General features: G+C 37.5%; 1 protein-coding gene across 1 annotated transcript in view; it reads left to right on the forward strand.

The window, feature by feature from the left end:
• Positions 1 to 5,186: 5,186 nt before the first annotated feature.
• The window catches only part of LOC144227346 (alpha-2-macroglobulin-like), a 48,709-nt gene continuing 32,396 nt past the window's right edge, over positions 5,187 to 21,499 (forward strand). Inside the window, 11 exon segments of the mRNA XM_077758961.1 lie at positions 5,187 to 5,275; positions 8,711 to 8,894; positions 9,972 to 10,131; positions 10,300 to 10,352; positions 13,911 to 13,931; positions 14,178 to 14,346; positions 14,790 to 14,874; positions 16,450 to 16,570; positions 17,337 to 17,451; positions 17,607 to 17,716; positions 19,520 to 19,681. Of these exon segments, the coding sequence (XP_077615087.1) occupies positions 5,187 to 5,275; positions 8,711 to 8,894; positions 9,972 to 10,131; positions 10,300 to 10,352; positions 13,911 to 13,931; positions 14,178 to 14,346; positions 14,790 to 14,874; positions 16,450 to 16,570; positions 17,337 to 17,451; positions 17,607 to 17,716; positions 19,520 to 19,681 (1,269 nt within the window).

Consider the following 21,499-nt stretch of genomic DNA (forward strand, 5'->3'; position numbering starts at 1 on the left):
GAGATGCCTGGGTGGCTCAGTTGGTTAAGCATCTGACTCTTGGTCTCAGTTCAGGTTGTAACGAGTCCAACGAGTACAATCTTAGGGTTGTAACGAGTCCAAGACCCAAGTTGGGCTCCATGCTGGACGTGAAGCCAACTCGTTAAAATATTGTCCTCAGAGATCCCATACTCTCCTGTGTTTTTCTCTATCTGTCTAGCTCTTCTTGTTCCATTGGGTGTCCCTGCCCATCACCTAGACACTAGTGTCCCATGGGGCTCTGTCTTGGGCTCTTTTCTTCAGCATATCCTACCTGGGTATTATCATCCATTTCCATGGCATCGGCCTGGAAGCAGCAATATGCTGCTAAATCTCTAATCTGTATAAATAGGCCAGATCTCAGTAAACAGGTAGTGTTATGATTAACTTTAGCTTTAATATACAATAACAAATTTTGTACATTTTGCCTGGGCAGTCAGTCCACAATGGAACACTAATCACATTCTCACAATGTATGAGGGCACTCAACAGTTAAGAATAGAGATGACTGATCGAGACAGATATAGTGATTTAAAAAACTGATCTAGTTAGGGTACAACTTGTGCTGCTCTAGCAGAGAGATCTCAAAAAGCAATGACTTAAATAAGAGAAAGTATTCTTCAAGAACATGAAAGTCAAGGCTAGAGTAGCCTTTGAATGATTTAGGAACTCGGACAGTATCTTGCTTCTTGCTCTTTCTTCTTTGACACATGGTTCTCATCTTACAGTTGACAGTAGAAGCTGTGAGCATAGTCATTATGCCCACATTCCAGGAACAAAAGGGGAGGACAGAACCCAACCCTTCCTTTTGAAGTCACAAAAAGCTGCACACACCATGTTCACTAACACTCCAGTCACCAGAGCTTAGTCACATGCCACACTCAGCTTCAAGGGAGAAGGCAAGAAAATGAAAGTTGTTAGCGAGGCAGTTTGTGCTCAGCTAAAACTCATTTCTGTTATTGAAAGTAGAATTGGAGGGGCGCCTGGGTGGCTTAGTCAGTTAAGCATCCAACTTCGGTTCAGGTCATGATCTCACGGTTCGAGGGTTCAAGCCCCGCATTGGGCTCTGTGCTGACAGCTAGCTCAGAGCCTGGAGACTGCCTCAGATTCTGTGTCTCCCTCTCTCTCTGACCCTCCCCTACTCACTCTCTCTTTCTCTCTCTCTCTCAGAAATAAATAAAATATTAAAGAAAGAAGAAAGAAAGAAAGTAGAATTGGAGAAGGGATAATAGAATACACCTAGCAGTTTCTGCTGCATGTAAAACTGATGTTTCTGAAATTAATAGTTTCACTTATTCTTTTCACTACACTCTAGTTCTTATTTTACTATATTCTATTTCACTGCTTTAAAACCTTGGTCATAACTCACTGATCATATTATGACCATTGTAGATGATGACCCATGATTTGAAAAACATTGCTTTAAGCTCCTTTTTGAAAAGCATTGCTCTAAGCCTACCATGTCAGATATGGTAGCCAGTAACCACATGGGCTATTGAGCGCTCAAAGTGTGATTAGTGTAAAGTGATATGTGTGGTAAGTGTAGAATCCCACACCAGATTTCAAAGACATGGTACAAAGAAAGAATGTGAAGCAACTTAGCGATTTTTGTATTGATTAAATGTTGAAATGGTAATATTTTGGATATACGGAGTTAGGTAAAATATGTATTACCAAAATTAATTCAATCTGCTTATTTTTGTATCTTAATGTGGCTACTATAAAATGCAAAATTACATAGGAGGCTCGCAGTATATTTCTATAAAGCCATATTGCTCTAAACTCTAGATGCAAATGTTCAACGCCCTCCAAAAATTAATATTTGAATATTCCACAAGTACTCTTTAAAACTAGACTCTTTCCCTTCCCAGCCCTCAGCCCTCCTGTCTTCCATCTGTTCCCAGTCTGTGCATCCTCAGTTAAAGGCATTCAATCAGTTAAAGGCAACATAACCCACTCAGTGACCAACCAGGAAAACTGAAAGGCACATTCTCCTTTATCCGTCACATTCAGGTATTTAGTGTGTGATAATTTTACCTCCTAAATGTGATATAAATCTGTCTTTTTCTAACCTCATTATGAATGCCCTAGTTCAAAATGCCATCCTTTTTCACCTAGATAATTGTATCAGTTCCCAAATGGCCTCTCTGTCTCCTGGATTGTCTCCTTCCAGTCAATGCTTCAAAGTGACCTTTCTGAGAACCAAATCTGGAGACGTCATTTAAAACCTGATTACTCTCCTAAACAGTGCCAACATGCTTCTTTTTGATTTGAAGCTAGCTTGCTTCCCTTTTCTGAATGTCTGGGCATCTTCTCTATACAAGTGCTTTCTATTTCACTAAATGTGTCATGATTATTCTTAGCCTCCTGAACCTTTGTATATATCATTCCTTATGTGCTTAGAATCCATTTTTCCCTATCTCCTCTTTCCCCCTGGCTAAACACTACTGATACTTCAGAGCTTAATTAAAATTTTGCTTTCTCATAGAATCCCTTTCCAAAGCCCAAGACTGGATTATGTGTCCCTCTTCTGTGCTCCCAGAGCAGCCTGAACTTCAATAAGAATGTTTGGCCACCAGAAGGATGAGATCGTGCCATTTGAAGCAGCATGAATGGACCTTGAGGGTATTGTGCTAAGTGAAATAAGTCAGACTAAGAAAGACAAAAACGCCATATGGCTTCACTCATAAGTAGAATCCTTAAAAAAATGAATAAAAAACAAAAAGAAGAATTAGACCTACAAATACAGAGAATAAATGATATTCCCCCCACTCACCCACTGGTTGGCAAATGGGTGAAGATGAGGAGATACAGGCTTCCGGTTATGGAATGAATACATCACAGGAATAAAAGGCACAACAAGAATAGAGTCAGTCTTCTTGTATAACAATGTATAGGAACAGGTGGTTGCTGCACTTGTGGTGGACAGAAGGCATTGTGTAATGTATACACCTGTCACTGTGTTGTACACCTAAAACAAATGCAACAGTGCGTATCAACTATATTCAAATAGATCTGTAAATAACATTGCATTAAAGCACGTGTACAAAAGATATTTCTAACAGTGCTAGATGCTGGAAAGAATCAGAGGGGTACAGTTTCAGTGGACACATTGCTCACCAGCGTGCGCAGTGTGGTACACACTCCTAAAAGAAACATGCACAAAAATTGTTGGTAACAGTGGTGTGGGAGTGAATTAAGTCAGATCATCGATTTCAGTTAAACATTGTACTTCACACTTTGTGCTGCATGTTATACACTATATATATGAACATGCTCAAAAGGTGATTCTGGCAATGCTGGCTCCATGAATGACTCAGTGTGCTGCTATTTCCAAATAAGAAGACAGAAGACATTTTAAAAAATCACAGTTGAAATGAAATCTGGCCATGTGTAGCAACATGGATGGACCTTGAGGGTGTTATGCTGAGCGAAATAAGTCAGGCAGAGAAGGACAAATATCATATGTTTGCACGTATAGGAGGATTAGGAGGAACTTGACAGAAGAACAAGGGGGAGAAGAAGGGCGGAAATGGTGGGGGAAAGGGAGAGAGGCAAACCATGAGAGACTCTTGAATGCTGACAAAAACTGAGGACTGATGGATGTGGGGGGGAGGGAGGGATGGGCATGGAGGAGGACACTTGTGGGGATGAGCACTGAGTGTTATGTGGAAACTAATTTGACAATAAACTATTTGTAAAAAAAAAATGAGAAAAAAAAAGAAAAGATAATACTGCTTATGTATGAGTATGAGAGAATTACTTTACTTGTCTGTAGTAACACTGATTAAATTGAAATGTCAGAGCTAATGTTACAGTTAATAAATGTTATACATATTCAAAAAAAAATCACAGTTGAAGAAGACAATAACCAATATAAAACTATGCTAGAGGAAGCGAAGAGTAGATTAGGAGATGCAAAAATGAAACAAAATGAACAACAACAACAAAAAAACCCAGCCGTGAACTGGAAGACAGGATAATAGAAAGCACCCAAGCTGAGGAGCAAAAAAGAAAAAGAATTTTTGAAAGGAGGATAAGTAAAGGAATCTTTGGGACAGAATCAGTCAAATAAACATTCATGCTATAGGGGTCCAAAAAAAATAATGTTTGGCTATTGAATTTTATTGCTTGTTTATTTGTCTGCTTTCACACCCACAGAACATTAGGACCTTTTACTGCATACCTGTTTCTACATATTTGACCATTCCATCTCCATAATTTGCATGATACCAAGCCCTACTAGTCTCAACAAGTGCTTCTGAAACAACCAGATAGTTGAATGGATGGATGGATAGTTTGGATAGATGGATAGTTGTATAGATGATGGATGGATGGATGGATGGATGAAATAGTTTATATGATTAAAGATCGTTGAGGAGTAGTATATTTAAAAGGCAGAAACAAAACGTGTTTGTAAAGTAGATGATAAAGACAATGTGATTTTTTTCACTGTAGGTCAAGCCTTTCTTTTTGAGATCCTGCTATTTCTCTTCTCAGCTTTTCACTGTCTTAATACAGGAAAATATTTTCTATTATCACTCCTCCATGATCTGGTTCTTCATTTGCAATCTAGTAATATCCATAAGGTCAAAAACCTATGATTTCAATCCAATATCATTTCCATAGAGAATGACTGAATGCTGAAACTTCTTCAACAGGTGAGCACAGGCATATCTCCTGGAGGACTTGCAGGCTGACTGACCTGAAGTGAAATAGCTATTTTGAGCCTGTCCAGTGTTGCTGAAATTGTAGCTTCCCTTGCCAACTATTCAGGCAAGAGATGTGAGGAAAGCCACAAAAGGAGCTGTGGGGAAGTGGAACGAGGAAGTAAGAGAGAGAAGGGGTTAAAAAGCCTATTAGCTACTTTATAGTAAAACCCAGAAAAAGTGAGCACTAAGGGGAATGTGGATTTTATCCCTCCAGGAATTCTATTTAGACCACAGGGAATTAACCTTGACTGTAATTAGGCCCCTGAGAGCAATGGCCCTTTCACAGAACATTCAGAGACCTCTACTTTGTTTAGACACCACGTGTGGATGGAACTTCCTGTTTGCACAGAGAGCAGCATAAAGCCTAGTTGCTCTGAGGAATGTCTGGGACCAGACCAGTTGCAGGGGAGCAGGGTACAATACAGTCAGGTCTCCTCGGGGCCCTTTCCCTGCAACATGGGGAAGAACAAACCCCTTCATCCAAATCTTATTCTTCTCCTCCTTCTGATCTTCCTGCTTGCAGATGCCTCCATCTCTGGAAAACCGTGAGTTTCACACAGAACATAAAGAATCCTTTCCTTAAAAGAGAATCCTCTCTGATTCTCCTTTATATGATTCATTGTCTTTCCCACGAAACTGTGACCTTCTTATCTCTAAAGTCTCGTCCAAAGATGCGATTTCATAAATCTGGTTTATTCACTCTTTACTTACTCTGAACTAATCTTCAACTCTCCATATCTCTGAATTTCTAAATTTTCTAGGCATAGATATACAAAGACTTTCTAAGGGGCTTTGGGAATTGATACTTTCAAAGGAATCAATTTCCAGATCCTCGCATTCAGACTGATTTGCTTGGGACCACGCTATTTATCCTTCATTGCTTCCCCTTTCTTAATTGTCCATCTTCCACTTTATAAAAGGAAGACAAAAAAAGAAGAAACAGAAGAAAAAAAGGCAAACCTCTCCTTCAATTATATGTTACCTTGGAGCACTGTCCTGGGGTAAAATAATCTGCAGGGTGCCAAGTAAAAGAATGATTTGAAATATTGATGTTGATGTTGTGAAAGCAAAGGATTCTAATGATGAAGGAGAAAATTCCTTTGCAGATTATGTGATGATGAATTCTTTGTTTCGACAAAGTTGAGGTAGATCCAAAGAAAATACCAGCTGATCGGTGATTGGAAGCAATTCTTGAGAATAGGTACTGGGTGAATTTTGGCATGTGGTGCAGAAGGAGATGCAAGAACTGGTAACAACGATATAATTGTTTTATCTGTACTTTATTTACTTTTATGTAAACAATGTTTCATGGCACTCACAGTTACACAAATGAAAAATAGCAACACAATTAATGTTAAGCCTTTTTCAGTTCTTGCTATTAAGGAATAGCCATCTGTGGATACACAGAAATGGCTCATTGTTCTTATCAAATATGTGTTTTAAAAATATTTTGATTTGATATCTAATATGTGTGAGTTACAATTCGTAATACATTCATATTCTTTTGATCGGTTGTATCCTAGTAAGACTTTTAAAAATAATTCAGTCCAGAAGAAAATGGTTAACATTTACAATTTTTTGGTCACATAAAGAGTTAAAGTTAAATTAAGCACACTTATACAGTATTATATATATACATACTAGCATATGTGTATCTATCTATCATCTATCTATCTATCTATCTATCTATCTATCTATCTATCTATCTATCCATACATATATAGTTAATAAAGAAGCAAGAATTATCCATGCACATAGTTTGAAGCATAAAAATCTTAGGATAAACTTCTATGTAGTCAGTGGCCTTGGTAATTCAAGTTTAAGGAGGAAAACAGAAAGACGTTAAATGTCTGATCATTACAGAAAAGACATTGTGACATATTTTTTAAATAGGTCATATTGGGTATCTTGTCTCTGATATTTAAGAACCCACCAAAAACTTATAGGAGACTAATATAAGCTTTAACTTTAAAAATGTCATCGAAAATAGTATCTTTTGCTATTATTTAAACTTATGATAAAGATATAGATGTTTACTTGAAAATATATAAGGAATGTGTAGTGTCTAAAACTTGTTTTAGGAATCCTGTGAGCAAAAATGTTTGAAAACTACATAGCCAATTAAACTATATTTGAGGGTGTTAGCAAAGTCTCCTTTCTGCTCATGAGTTATCTTGACCCAAAATTCAATCACTAGATAGCCATTTGTGGGTGGAACCATTCATTGTATAGCCAAGAATTGAAAGGCAAATATTTAAAATGCAAATAGCCAGAGCTAGGTAACAGGAAGATAATGTTAGTTGCTGAGCCTTTAACTTTAGATAATGTTAGAGCTGAGCCTTTAAACTAATGACTCTCTTTCTTTGAGCCTCAGATTCCATATCTATAAAGTGGAAGCAAGTATTTTCCACCCTATTTTCACAGGGTTGTTGAATATATACATCCAGTGAAAGTACTGCTGACTGATTGGTCCTTGTAATATCTCCCTGAGACTTTGCTTGCTTTTTACAACAATCCTAGTGCAAAACAGATTCACAACAAGATAAGTATAAACAGCATATTTTTTCTTTGAATTCAGATGCATGCATACTGTGTTCCTGAGAGTGAGGCATCCCAGCAAATTTTAGACTATTTAAGGCTCACACAAGTAAAATGTTCCCTGCAATGGCATTGATGATGGAAGGGGGAATAATTCTCACACACGCCATTCAACAGCAGAAATCAATTTCATGTTCATCAATCTGTCGTCTCATGGTATAGAACTAATGATAGTAACAATAATTGTGATGGAAAATAATGCTGGTAATAACAGTGCCTCCCCTCCTACACTNCCATACATATATAGTTAATAAAGAAGCAAGAATTATCCATGCACATAGTTTGAAGCATAAAAATCTTAGGATAAACTTCTATGTAGTCAGTGGCCTTGGTAATTCAAGTTTAAGGAGGAAAACAGAAAGACGTTAAATGTCTGATCATTACAGAAAAGACATTGTGACATATTTTTTAAATAGGTCATATTGGGTATCTTGTCTCTGATATTTAAGAACCCACCAAAAACTTATAGGAGACTAATATAAGCTTTAACTTTAAAAATGTCATCGAAAATAGTATCTTTTGCTATTATTTAAACTTATGATAAAGATATAGATGTTTACTTGAAAATATATAAGGAATGTGTAGTGTCTAAAACTTGTTTTAGGAATCCTGTGAGCAAAAATGTTTGAAAACTACATAGCCAATTAAACTATATTTGAGGGTGTTAGCAAAGTCTCCTTTCTGCTCATGAGTTATCTTGACCCAAAATTCAATCACTAGATAGCCATTTGTGGGTGGAACCATTCATTGTATAGCCAAGAATTGAAAGGCAAATATTTAAAATGCAAATAGCCAGAGCTAGGTAACAGGAAGATAATGTTAGTTGCTGAGCCTTTAACTTTAGATAATGTTAGAGCTGAGCCTTTAAACTAATGACTCTCTTTCTTTGAGCCTCAGATTCCATATCTATAAAGTGGAAGCAAGTATTTTCCACCCTATTTTCACAGGGTTGTTGAATATATACATCCAGTGAAAGTACTGCTGACTGATTGGTCCTTGTAATATCTCCCTGAGACTTTGCTTGCTTTTTACAACAATCCTAGTGCAAAACAGATTCACAACAAGATAAGTATAAACAGCATATTTTTTCTTTGAATTCAGATGCATGCATACTGTGTTCCTGAGAGTGAGGCATCCCAGCAAATTTTAGACTATTTAAGGCTCACACAAGTAAAATGTTCCCTGCAATGGCATTGATGATGGAAGGGGGAATAATTCTCACACACGCCATTCAACAGCAGAAATCAATTTCATGTTCATCAATCTGTCGTCTCATGGTATAGAACTAATGATAGTAACAATAATTGTGATGGAAAATAATGCTGGTAATAACAGTGCCTCCCCTCCTACACTCTCCTCTAACTGGACTCCCCCATTCCCAGGCAGTACCTGGCACTGGTCCCCTCCCTGCTCCACACGGAGACCCCCAAGAAGGGCTGCTTCCTTCTGAGCTACCTCAATGAGACCGTGACTGTAAGTGCTTCCTTGCAGTCCCTTAGGGAATTCCAGTGGCTCTTCCCTGACCTCGTGGTGGAGAAGGACTTATTCCACTGCGTCTCCTTCACTGTGAGTATGCCTATTTGACTTACTATACTTGATTCTACTGGTTAGGGTCATAGGCATCTAGAATTCAGTCAAGATAAAGCTTTGAGAGCCTGGAAAAGACTTCAGAAAGAAATCTAAATGTAGCAACTATGCACAGGAATTAAGAAACAATTTGTAGGGGCTCCTGGGTAGCTCAGTCAGTTAAGCAACCTGAGCCGACTTCAGCTCAGGTCATATCTCACAGTTTGTGAGTTTGAACTATGCGTTGGGCTCTGCACTGACAGCTCAGAGCCTGGAGCCTGCTTATGATTCTGTGTCTCCCTCTCTCTCTGCCTCTCCCCTGCTCATGCTCTGTCTCTCTGTCTCTCAAAAATAAATAAATGTTAAAAATTTTTTTTAAAAAAGAAGCAAAATGTGAATTTCCAACCATGGGAGTCAAATACTTATAAGCCTATTAAAAATCAACTTAATGATCCAAAAAAATTTCTATTAGCCAGGAGAGGGAAAAAACAATATGCACTAGACAAAGGTAAATTATGACTTCTTCTTAAAATTAAAATGGAAAAAATATTACAAAGGCAAACTAGACAAATGGAGGATGTAAGCCTCCAAGTGGTGGTCTGTCAGGAACATATCACCCCTTATTAAAGAATGAAAATTCTAGAAATTACTATAACCAAATATCCAATTTCTTCAGAGTTGCCCATATGTGAAATGCTTATAGCCTATGGCCAATAAAATATGGTAGTTTTCTTTCCCATAGCCTTAAATATACTTCTACCACGCCCTTCTAGTACATAACATCAACTTGGTAAAGTTCAGTATACAATTGAATCAGGACTATATTGGCTTGTCTATAAGGAGGTGTGAGTCTCACTTAGGACCTCTTTTACTAATATATTTTCCTCCATCTTCTGTTCTGTCTCTGCATTTATAAAAATGACAGAAGTAATTCCTGTCCATGGCAACTTCCTCTGATGACAATCAGGGGGGCACAGTGAATCTAAGGGGCCAGATCTCCAGGGAGAAGAGGAACAGGTGGTGGAGGAGGAAACATGGGAGACTGAATGGAGTCTTAGGGTCTGTCTTATATTTCAGGTCCCAAGATCTCCATCCAATGAGGAGGTCATGCTCCTCAATGTCCACGTGAAAGAACCAACCCAAGAATTCAAGAGGCAGACCACAGTGGTGGTTAAAAACAAAGAGAGTGTGGTCTTCATCCAGACAGACAAACCCATCTACAAACCAGGGCAGACAGGTATGAAGAGGCCCTACAGTTAGAACAACTCCAAAAAGAAAAAATCTTCTTCCCTTGCATATTCCCCAGTCAAAAGCCCTGTAATTCTGGTTCTTTAATAGTTTGTCTTACTGGCCCAAAAGCCTGATTTCAGGTTTCTGGGACTCATGGAAAATATTTCTGTTTCAGTGAAATTTCGTGTTGTCTCATTGGATGAAAATTTTCACCCCCTGAATGAGTTGGTGAGTCTCCAAATATCTATATAAAATCATTGTTATCTGTATAAACAATCTGGAAGTCTGGTTTTGGTGTTAGAGGAGGACCAGGGAGAGGAAGAATCTGGTATCACTAGTAATGATTTTTGGCATTACGATAGTGAGAGATCCTCATTTAAACCAAAACCCCAGGTCAAAAGAGTAGCTAATTCTTTCCATCTTGATACTGGTACTTAATCAGATGTCATACAATTAAACTTATTCTTTATAAAGTTCTCGGGCAAATTAGAGAGAGATGTTAAATAATAGACCCACCTACACCATCAAATAACTTAAATTCAAATACCTTCTCAAAGAATTAGAATTTTTCTGAACATACCTACTAAAACCTCCTTATAAAGGTAGAGTGGAATCAGTCTTTGTTCCTTGAAACTAACATTCGATATTTATAAGAAACAACTCTTTCAGGTTTCATGCAGATATCAAACAAAAGAGTCTTAGCTTTTCTCTCCCAAACTCACCACTCCACCACATCTTCTTGTCTCAGAGGTGATTCCTTTCTTCTAATCCCTTGCACAAAAGATTCTCACACAATCCTTGCTTCCTTTCCTGGACACTCACATCCACTACATCAGAAAATCATGTTAGCTTGAAATATATCCAGACTATTTCTATTTCTTACCACTTGGATTGCCACAATCTCATCCTGGCCAATATCACTTCTTTTTTAAAAAATTTAATTTATTTTGAGAGAGAGAGAATGAGCAGGGGAGAGGCAGAGAGTAGAAGGGACAGGGGATCCAAAGCAGGCTCTGTACTGACAGCAGAGAGCCCAATGCAGGGCTCAAACTCATGAACCATGAGGTCATGACCTGAGCCAAAGTTGGAAGCTCAACCAACTGAGCCACCCAGGTGCCCCATGCCCAATATCACTTTTAAAAAAGACTATCTCAGTAACCTTGAAGCTGGTCTAGTTTCTACTCTCACAACTCCACCTAAAACAAATACCTCGTCTATCACCGTAACAGCCTTACTCTGCTTCATTTTTTCTTCTTGGTATTTCACTACCTGATATATAAATCAGGTGTGTGAATGTGTGTGTGTATATATATGCTTATCATATATATTCTTTATATTTCAGATACATGATTGATATATCATTGATATATATCTTAAATACATAAGTATTAAATATCAAACCAGTATCAATATAAAAATATAAATATATAAATATTAAGTGTATATATATATAATATGTATCTTGGGGCACCTGGGTGGCTCAGTTGGTTAAGTGTCCGACTCAATTTCAGCTCATGTTATGATCTCACAAATTCGTGAGATTAAGCTGCATGTCGGGCTCTGCACTGACAGCATGGAACCTGCTTGGAATTCTCCTCTCCCTCTCTCTCTCTCTGTCCCTCCCCTGATTAGGATTTTCTCTCTCTCTCTCAATAAATTAATTGATTGATTGATTGATTAAATAAAGCTGTTAATCAGAAGATAAATAGATTATACTGAATAACCCAGGTGAACCCAACATAATCACAAGTGTTCTTTAAACATGTAAGATAGAGGCAAATGGAAGAATGTGGTCAGAAGGAAATGTGCAGTGATGTCATGTAAAGGCTCAACCTGGCATTCCTAGCTTACAAGGTAAAAGAGACCCCAGGCCAGGAGCCCCTAGAAACTAGGAAAGGTTAAGAAAAGGGATTATTTCCTAGAGTTTCAAATTAGGAACAGCTCTGCTGACAGCTTGATTCTTTCCCGTGAAATTTGTTTTATGCTTCTGATCTTTAGAATCTTAAATTTGTGTTCAAGCTACCAAATTAGTGGTATTTCTTGAGCAGCAATAGGAAACAAATACAGCGTATAAGTATTACATCTTATAATTTAAAATTTAACAATAAAGAAAATGACTAAAAGAGACTTATGTAATATTCCAAAGTCATACTGTACATTTTAGAGTGAGATTATAAACCCTGATTGTCTAAATTCCAAACTATCCTGTTCCTGTAACTACTGTGCTAAAATTTTTATGCTTGTTACACTATAAGAAAATTCAAGACAAAACACAGTTCAACTTTTCCTGCAGTTTTTAAAATCATTCATTATAGTGAAATAATCCATTCATATATCAAATAAACAGTTTTAATTCCAAGAAATCAAAAATAATTGCTAATTAAATTCTGAATTCTAACTTGTAGGTCCATTTCTGGCAAATGAAATTAATGATAAAATAGATCAAAGATCATAGCATGTTTATGGATATGTTATTGTATTAGATATACTTATTATACTTCAGCACAAATAAGAATTTTTACATTTTAATTCCTGACATAACTTACAAACCATAATATTCATATACAAGTTCAATAACTTTAGAGTTGAGCTGATTATATTTAAAGTGTCATATATTAGACATACTTATATAAATACAAATATAAACAGATTTTTAAATTTCTAGTATAACAGAGNATCAATATAAAAATATAAATATATAAATATTAAGTGTATATATATATAATATGTATCTTGGGGCACCTGGGTGGCTCAGTTGGTTAAGTGTCCGACTTTGGCTTAGGTCATGATCTCACAGTTAGTGGGTTGGAGCCCTGTTCTGTGTTGACAGCTCAGAGCCTGGAGCCTGCTTTGGATTCTGTGTCTCCTTCTCTCTCTGCCCCTCCCCTGCTCCTGCTCTCTCTGTCTCTCAAAAGTAAATAAACTTAAAAAAAAAAGTTTTTAAAATAGCATCTCTCCAGTGTGTGTGTGTGTGTGTGTGTGTGTGTGTGTGTTTCATGCATATGTATCCATCCCTATTAGAATGCAAACTCCCTGAGAGTAGATATATTGTTCTTTTGTGCATTGCTCTACTCCCAGCCCCTAGAATGATGCACAGTAAGCACATGGTAAGCACTTAATAAATATTGTTTTTTAATGATTAAATATTGGGACACCTGAAAGGCTCAGTCAGTTGAGCACTTGACTTCAGATCAGGTCATGAGGCTCAGGTTATGATCTCCCAGTTAGTGAGTTCAAGCCCTGCATCAGGCTGACTGCTGTCAGTGCACGGCCTGCTTTGGATCCTCTGTCCCTCTTTCTCTGTCTCACTCAGCTTGCACTCTCTCAAAAATAAACATAAAAAAACCCCAAATGACTAAATATTGATAGTGGAGGGGCTATTCCTCTTCTTTATTCTTAGAACTAAGAAATCTTTGACCATCTCAATATTTGGATCTGAGTACAGTTACTTATAATTTTGTTAGCATTTATTTCTTAATCTGTCAAATTTCATAACAAAGGAGTATTCCTCACTGGATGCTGTAAGCATTTAAGTAACGTCAGTAAATCCTATTCTAATGAACGGCTGTGCACGTATTTATGTTTTGCTGATAGCTTGATAAGTTCTCAAGATTATTTATTAATTGCTTAAAATAGATTAATTAAGAGTTTTATAAAACTTACCCTGGAATTTTTCTGCTTTACCATAGATAGAGTTATTCTGCATAAAAATGTCTTGCTTATAAATCAGAATCAAGAATATTTGAAAATAATTCTACATTCCTTTATTTCTCTTTTGTCTTTCAGATTCTGCTAATATTCATTCAGGTAAGCAACAGGAAACATTCCATAATTGGAATTAAATGTTCATATTTAAGAGGCTCTTATAATATACCACAAACTTGTCGTTAAGGGATAAGCCTCTGAGTTCACATAGCACCAGATGATTCTAACTCATCTTCCCTCCCCTCCCTTCACCACCACCCCATTGGTTGTCTTTGTGGATAACAGGATTTCTTTTATTGTCTCTAATGTTCTAGGCTCGTTTGTAAATTACAATTGCTGTATCCTTAGGACCCGAAAGGAAATCGCATCATGCAATGGCAGAAAGTCCAGTTAGAGAATGGTCTAAAGCAATTGGCCTTTCCCCTCTCATCTGAGCCCATTCAGGGCTCCTACAAGGTGGTAGTACAGAAGGAATCCGGTGGAAAAATAGATCACTCCTTCACCGTGGAGGAATTTGGTATGCATAATGGAAAGTCACGGCGCATTTTCTTCATATTGAAAGTTCTAGAGCCTGGAGTTTGAGCTTCTTTAGCGGCCTTTCATCTCCTCTATGTGAGGTTAGGTTTTGAGTAGAATTAGTTATATCTAACCCCAATGAGACTATTGATGATCTGTGAATAGGACTTTGTATGGCTTGGTTATTTTTTGTAATAATTTCTAATCTCAAAAAATGTAAAGTCTGTTTAGGAGAAGTCTTCCATAATTCATTAAGGTTGCAGTGATCTGTCACACTCCTCCAATCAGAATATCCATTGGATAGTAAGGTGGTTGTATTGAAGAGGATTGCTAACTTTTGAGAACCCTAAATACTGTTAGGGAATTGTTACAGAGAAACTGAAAAATACTAATTCCCCCGAAGCTGAGAAACAATCACCGACTTCCTTTATTTCCAATGAACAGTGCTTCCCAAGTTTGAAGTACAAGTAACAATGCCAAACATAATCACTATCTTGGAAGAAGAGGTGAATGTGTCTGTATGCGGCCTGTGAGTTTATTTATTTATTTTTTGAGAGAATTATTTAAAGGAGACTCACCATGGGGCACCTGGGTGGTTCAGTCAGTTAAGAATCTGACTCTTGATTTCAACTCAGGGCATGATCTTGCAGTTCCTGAGTTAGACCCCCATGTCCAGGTCCGTGCTGACAGCAGGGAGGATTCTCTCTCTGCCTCTCTCTTCTGCCCCTCCCTCACTCATGTGTTCTCGCTCTCTCTCTCTCTCTCTTTCTCTCTCTCTCTCTCTCAAATAAACTTAAGGAAAAAAGACTCACCATTTGGGATATTTTGAATCATTTCTGTAGGAGCAGTGGGAACACAAATACTTTAAGCACATAGAATCATCCCATCTCTAGAACCTTCCTTTCCTGTTGCTTCTCTATCTTTCCTTCTTATCTTCTTTCAGGTCCTTACCAGCATTATCATAACTATCACGGGGCAAGCAACTGTTCCTAGAGAACCTATCTATTAGGACTGATTCTGAAACTGACAAAGCTACGCACACACACACACGCCCGCAAATGGGGTAGTGTTGAAGGGTAGTAACTTTCCCTTTCCCAGGTTGTAGAGGAAATTCTCTCATCAACAGATCATTTACCTGACCTTGCATACATAGTGGAAAGAAAAGCTTTGATTCAGAATTTGTAGAGATAGGCGTATTCCCAAGACCGCAGCTGAGTCTCCGGCCTACCCAAGGCACGTCGCAGTTCCCCTCAGCACCGCCATTTTTACTTATGGGACTGGACACGATATCTCAGTTTGGTCCTTTCTAACCTTGAAAATTCATGTTTCTAAAATCTTGCGCCCCATTCTCAGTCGTCCATCGGTAGCACTAGCAGAAGGAGCACAGAGGGTAAGGAAACAAGCCCTGGCTAAAGGCCACACACGTAACACACCCACAATTCAGCAGGGTCCCCGCCCCAGCACTGTCTCAGAGTAATCGCCACCAAGTTCCTGATCCCGTATAACTGGTGAGCCAACACTCTTGCAAGTACAGAATCGGAGGACATTTTAGATACGGAAGGAAACGAATGACCTTGGAAACACATCAACCATCAGTGACATACCTATATGGCACAACCTTATTTTTGTAAAAAGGAAACAAGTGAAGCTCTGTGTAAATAGAGACGGTGACACATCAGAAGAGGATGATAGAAGGATACCCAGTTTGTATTCCTAGGTAGAATTGAGGGTATTTTCTCTCTTTTTTGTTTTGTTGGTATTGTCTCTCTCTCTCTCTCTTCCTCTCTCTCTCTCTCTTTCTCCTTCTCTCTCTCTGCCCCAAGAACAGCTGTAGCTTTGGTAATAGGAAATGCATCTTTTTAAAAACGAAAGTAAAAATTAAGGGGAAAAGAGACACGATCAAAGAAGACTGTCGTAAATTTCAGCATGTCGCACTAGAGATTTTTTTAAAAGGAAGGGTCATTACTTAACGTGCTTGCTCTCGACATTGTGAAGGGGGAAGTACAGAGAGTAAGTACACCATAGCTAAAGGGGGATATAAATAGGTAGAAAATGGAGATGTTCAATGTCTGCTTTGATTCATTTGGCTCTGTGCCTATGACAGATATACATATGGGAAGCCTGTCCAAGGACACATGACTATGAGCATGTGCAGAAAATACAGTAACCCTTCTAACTGCTACAGCGGAGAGTCACAGGCCGTCTGCGAGAAATTCAGTCAACAGGTAGGTGGAAAACTCTTCCTTCTAAGGAACTAACAATAGAGACATTGTTGATAAACAGTGAGTTACAACATGGTGCTAACCCTGGAAGAGAGCAATCTATAAGAGAATTCAATGTTAGCCACAGTAATTTGCACATTGTTGATCTAGCACAATAAGAATGATTTCTTTCTTATAATTGGCCACTGTGGGTGTTCTTGGTTCCCTAAGCACCCAGAATAATGGAAGTTGAGAACAATCTCCAAACCTGGCATCCAAAGCTGCCTTGGGCATCTACTTTGATGAAGCCAGAAGGAAAAACATTATACCTGTTAATCATTTTGGCTGGAAAGGGTATAATAGGTTTTGCCTTCTTTCTATGATCAAGAATTTGTCATGTGGCCCCATCGATGTGCCAGGGAGGTAGGAAACACAGTCTTCACATGGGCAGCCACTTCCCAGCAACAGTTGTGTCCTATGGAAGGGGAGCCCAACTCTGGTGAAAAGCTAGGTCCCTGTACAGTTAAGATGAGCCACAAATTTTTAAGGCATGCCTATCTCACTAACTTTAGGGAATATCAGATACTAAGAAATATATGTCTCTTATCAACCAGATGCTAATGTGAAATGTAATCATAATTGATCCCTAAAGAATGTTTATTGTGTTCTTATCATGAGAAAATTCCTAGGTTATATGGTCCTCCCCCCCCAAAAAAAAAATCACACCCAATCAACTGACCACTGACCCATCCAGTATTATGTTTTTATATTTTGCTTTATCCCCTCCTAGCTAAACAGTCAAGGCTGCTTTTCTCAGCTGGTAAAAACCAAGGTCTTTCAGATGAAGAGACAAGGGTATGAAATGAGACTTCAAGTGGAGGCCAAGATCCAAGAAGAAGGAACAGGTCTGAGTATCATGTGGGTATAGGAGAAAAAGCAATGAACACTGATTTATTTCCTTTGCCAAATTATGAATTGAAAGGGAAGTAGTAACATAGGAAGTTCAGGGGGACCATCCTTCCAGAAAGGAATTTATTTTCTTTCTCTTTTTTTCCTCCAGGGGTTGAATTAACTGGAAAAGGATCCAGTGAAATAACAAGAACCATAACCAAACTCTCATTTGTGCAAGTGGACCCATACTTTAGACAAGGGATCCCCTACTTTGGGCAGGTGGAGTATTTTCTAATTCACAAATCAAATTATGTACTATCATTTAAACATAACGGAGTCTGCTAAACCAGACCTGCTTAATACTGTCTATTGATTAATATAACCAAAGGCATAAAACCACATAAAGAATCAATCTTTCCCTCTATAAATTTGTATATTAAATCTATAAAATCATTCTAATGCACCATCAAAATTAGAAGGTTTATTTTCCCACTTTTTGAACAGCATTGTGTGATGTCACTCAATCTTTTCATGGTTTACAGGTAGTGTCATATTTTTATATTTTCTCACAAGAATCTCAGAATTCCTGGTGGTCACTTACATTATCCTTCTAACACTAACTTTATATGGTATTGAGTGGGTAGGTGGCTTTAATCTTTATTTTGAAGTATAAAAGATTCTATTGTACCTAGTGTTTCTTTCATGGGTATTGTAGTTATGTTACTTTCTCTATACTAGCAAGAATTTATTAAAAACCAGTACACATAAGGGTCAAATACTGCTATTTAAGATTTCCAGATTCTAAAAAATATAAATTTTCTTATGTATCTATGAAAAATCTTGTATTGTTACTTTTCTATTATAAGCAGATATATGCAAATAGATCTTTCTGACTCCAGAAGTCTGAGATGGCAGTTGTATATAGGCAACAATGTGTAATTACTGTATATCATGTTCTTAATGGCAATGTTATAAAGTTTCAGGTGTGGAGACTGTAAAAGACAGAGGACTAGACCCCATTAAGAAGTGGTGGAGTATGTTTTAGGATGTTTTGATTATGTTATGACAGCAAACAATTTAAGAAACTTTAGTCACTTCCTAAAATGAATAGTCTACTTATTTTTAATTTCTCAGAGGTATACTGTACTTTTTTTTTTTGGATTTCATTCTTACTAAATAACTACCCCATTAGTCATATGACTCTCTGATCAAGAGAATCAGAATTTTGTACCTACCCTTGACTTTGTACACATGGCCAACATTTCATCGGCAAACTCAGATCTTAGTTGCATACACTGACCCAAGTCTTTGAACTGCGCACTTCAACCAAAAGTAGCTTCTACTGAAAAAGAACCATCCTCTTTGCAATCTTAACAGGACTACTCATCAGCTGAGTTAAATATTAGCAGTAATTTGTCTTTAGGCCCTTTTTTAATAATACGATTCTCCTCAATTTTGCATTTTTCCCATAGGATGTGCCTCATACTATCTGCCTACCTTCCAAAGGTTTGACAATCTAGACTGAGAAGCAGATATATAAAAACCAACTAGAAAAGTACATGGGATAATGTATTGGCAGTTGCTAACCTGTGCACTTATACTTCAGAACACCAATCCATAAAAACTTAACAGTCACAAAGTACGTGTTTGGGGTTCAATTAAATTTGGCTAAAAGTTTACAAATTTTCATTACGATCTGACTCTTGTGTTCCGTGACTCCCCAAGGGTTCTAAATAATACACAGCCTTTCTAAAATATCCAGAGAATACATTTTGTAGGTCATCCCTATCTTCATCTCCACGATTCTCTATCCCTTTATGCTGCTTTATCGTTTGTCTTAGGACTGATCACTACTAAGAATGTATATATCAGTTATGCACTTATTTAACATCTGTCTCTTTTACTAGACGGTAAGCTCTATCTATGATGGCAGGAACTTTGTTTTGGTCACTGCAATAGCTTTAATGCCTGGAACCATGTCCAACATATAGGACGTACTCAGTAAATATTTGTGATAAAATGAGTGTTTGGCGACTACTGGGGAGTTAACCGTATAACTGATCCACAGATTTTAATCTTCAGGTGCAACTAGTGGATGGGAAAGGTGTCCCCATGCCAAACGAACTCATCTTCATCACAGCAGATGAAGCTAACTATAACTCCAATGCTATCACTGATGAGCATGGACTGGTACAGTTTTCAATTGATCCCACCGGTGTGACGGGCACCTCACTCACTGTCAGGGTAAGTTGGAAGAGAAGTCACCAGCGGCATTAAAGAGCCTTGGAAATAAGGTTGCAGTCTAGAAGGGATAAAACTTCTGAGTAGTGTTTAGTCCTATGGAAATGAAATACCAAAAAAAAAAAAAAAAGAAATTACAAGTCAATTTTTAAGGTCAACTTTGAAAACAGTTATTTAAAAGGAGGCAGTATCGTGTTGTGGTTAAAAGCATAGGTTCTGTTTGTGCACTGTTGCTAATGTAAAATGGTGTGGCCACTACAGAAAACAGCATGACATTTCCTCCAAAAATTAAAACTAGAACCACCGTAGGATCCAGTAATCTCATTCTGGGTGTATTTTCAAAAGAACTGAAAGCGGAGTCTCAAGAGATATTTGCACACACATGCTTATAACAGCACTACTCACATTGGCCAAGAAGGGAAAGCAACTTAAATATCCACCAACAGGTGAACGGATAAACAAAAGGTGGTATATACATACAGTGGAACAGCATCAGCTTTAAAAAGAAAGGAAATCTGTCACATGCTACAATGAGCCCTGATGACATTATGCTAAGTGAAATGGCCCATTACCAAAAACAACAATGACATGCACACACAAACTGTACAATTCCATTCACATGAGGTACCTGAAATAGTCAAGTCATAGGAACAGAAAGTACACTGGTGGAAGGTACACTGCAGAGGAGAAATGAGGAATTGTTGTTTATTGGCTTCAGTTTTACAAGATGAAAATGTTGTGGAGATCTGCTGCACACTGCTTACCTCCAGCAATCTATTCACTTAAAAATAACTACGATGCTAATTTTTGGTACGTGTCTTTTCCCCAATTAAAAAGAAAATGTCTAAAGGAAAGAAAAGAAAAAAGAAGATAAGAAAAGTGTAAATTCCAGAATCAGATCAATTATATTAAAATCCTGGCTTAACTCTCTATTAAGAGAAAATAACTAAAAATGTCTATATTTTATTTCCTTATCTGTAAAGTGGGTACAATATTAGTACCTCTTCCTGGGGTTGTTGTGAGAATTAAATAAGATGATATATTTTTAAAAATTTATTTTCTTTTCAACTTTTTATTTAAATTCTAGTTAGCTCACATACAGTGCAGTATTGGTTTCAGGAATAGAATTCAGTGATTCATCACTTCCGTAAATACCCTGTGCTCCCCACAACTAGTGCCCCTCTTTATGCCATCACCCATCTAGTCCATCCCCCATTCACCTCTCTCCCTCAATCCCCAGTTTGTTCTCTATCAATAAGAATCTGTTATGGTTTCTTTCCCTCTCTCTCTATTTTTTTTCCTTCCCATATACTTAATCTGTTTTATTTCCTAAATTCCACATATGAGCGAAATCATATGGTATTTGTCTTTCTCTGTCTGATTTATTTCACTTAGCATAAGCACATCTTCTTTATCCATTCATCAGTGGATGGACATTTGGGCTCTTTCCATAATTTGGCAAATGTTGATAGTGTTGCTATAAACATTGGGGTGCATGTGCCCCTTCGAATGAGATAATACATTTTGAAGCTAACAAGAATTTAAATAAAAACTTGAAACACACAAAAAAAGATGTGTGTGGAGAGAAACAAGAGGAAAAACCTAGTAACCTAAATTGAGTCATCCTGAAATAAAGACGGGGACTGCCAAAAAAATGAGAGTTGATAGTATGAGACTGAGGGCTTTGAGAAAATGCTTGTTATATATAAATTACAGAAACAGAAAACACTGTGTTAAGTCAAAGTCTCTAGAAGAAGAAATAGTGAAACTACCATAAAATGCCATTGCACAGATTATGATTTACTTCTATTCACAAGGAAC

This window comes from Crocuta crocuta, unplaced genomic scaffold, assembly GCF_008692635.1.
Source record: "Crocuta crocuta isolate KB4526 unplaced genomic scaffold, BGI_CrCroc_1.0 scaffold72, whole genome shotgun sequence".
Classification (NCBI taxonomy): domain Eukaryota; kingdom Metazoa; phylum Chordata; class Mammalia; order Carnivora; family Hyaenidae; genus Crocuta; species Crocuta crocuta.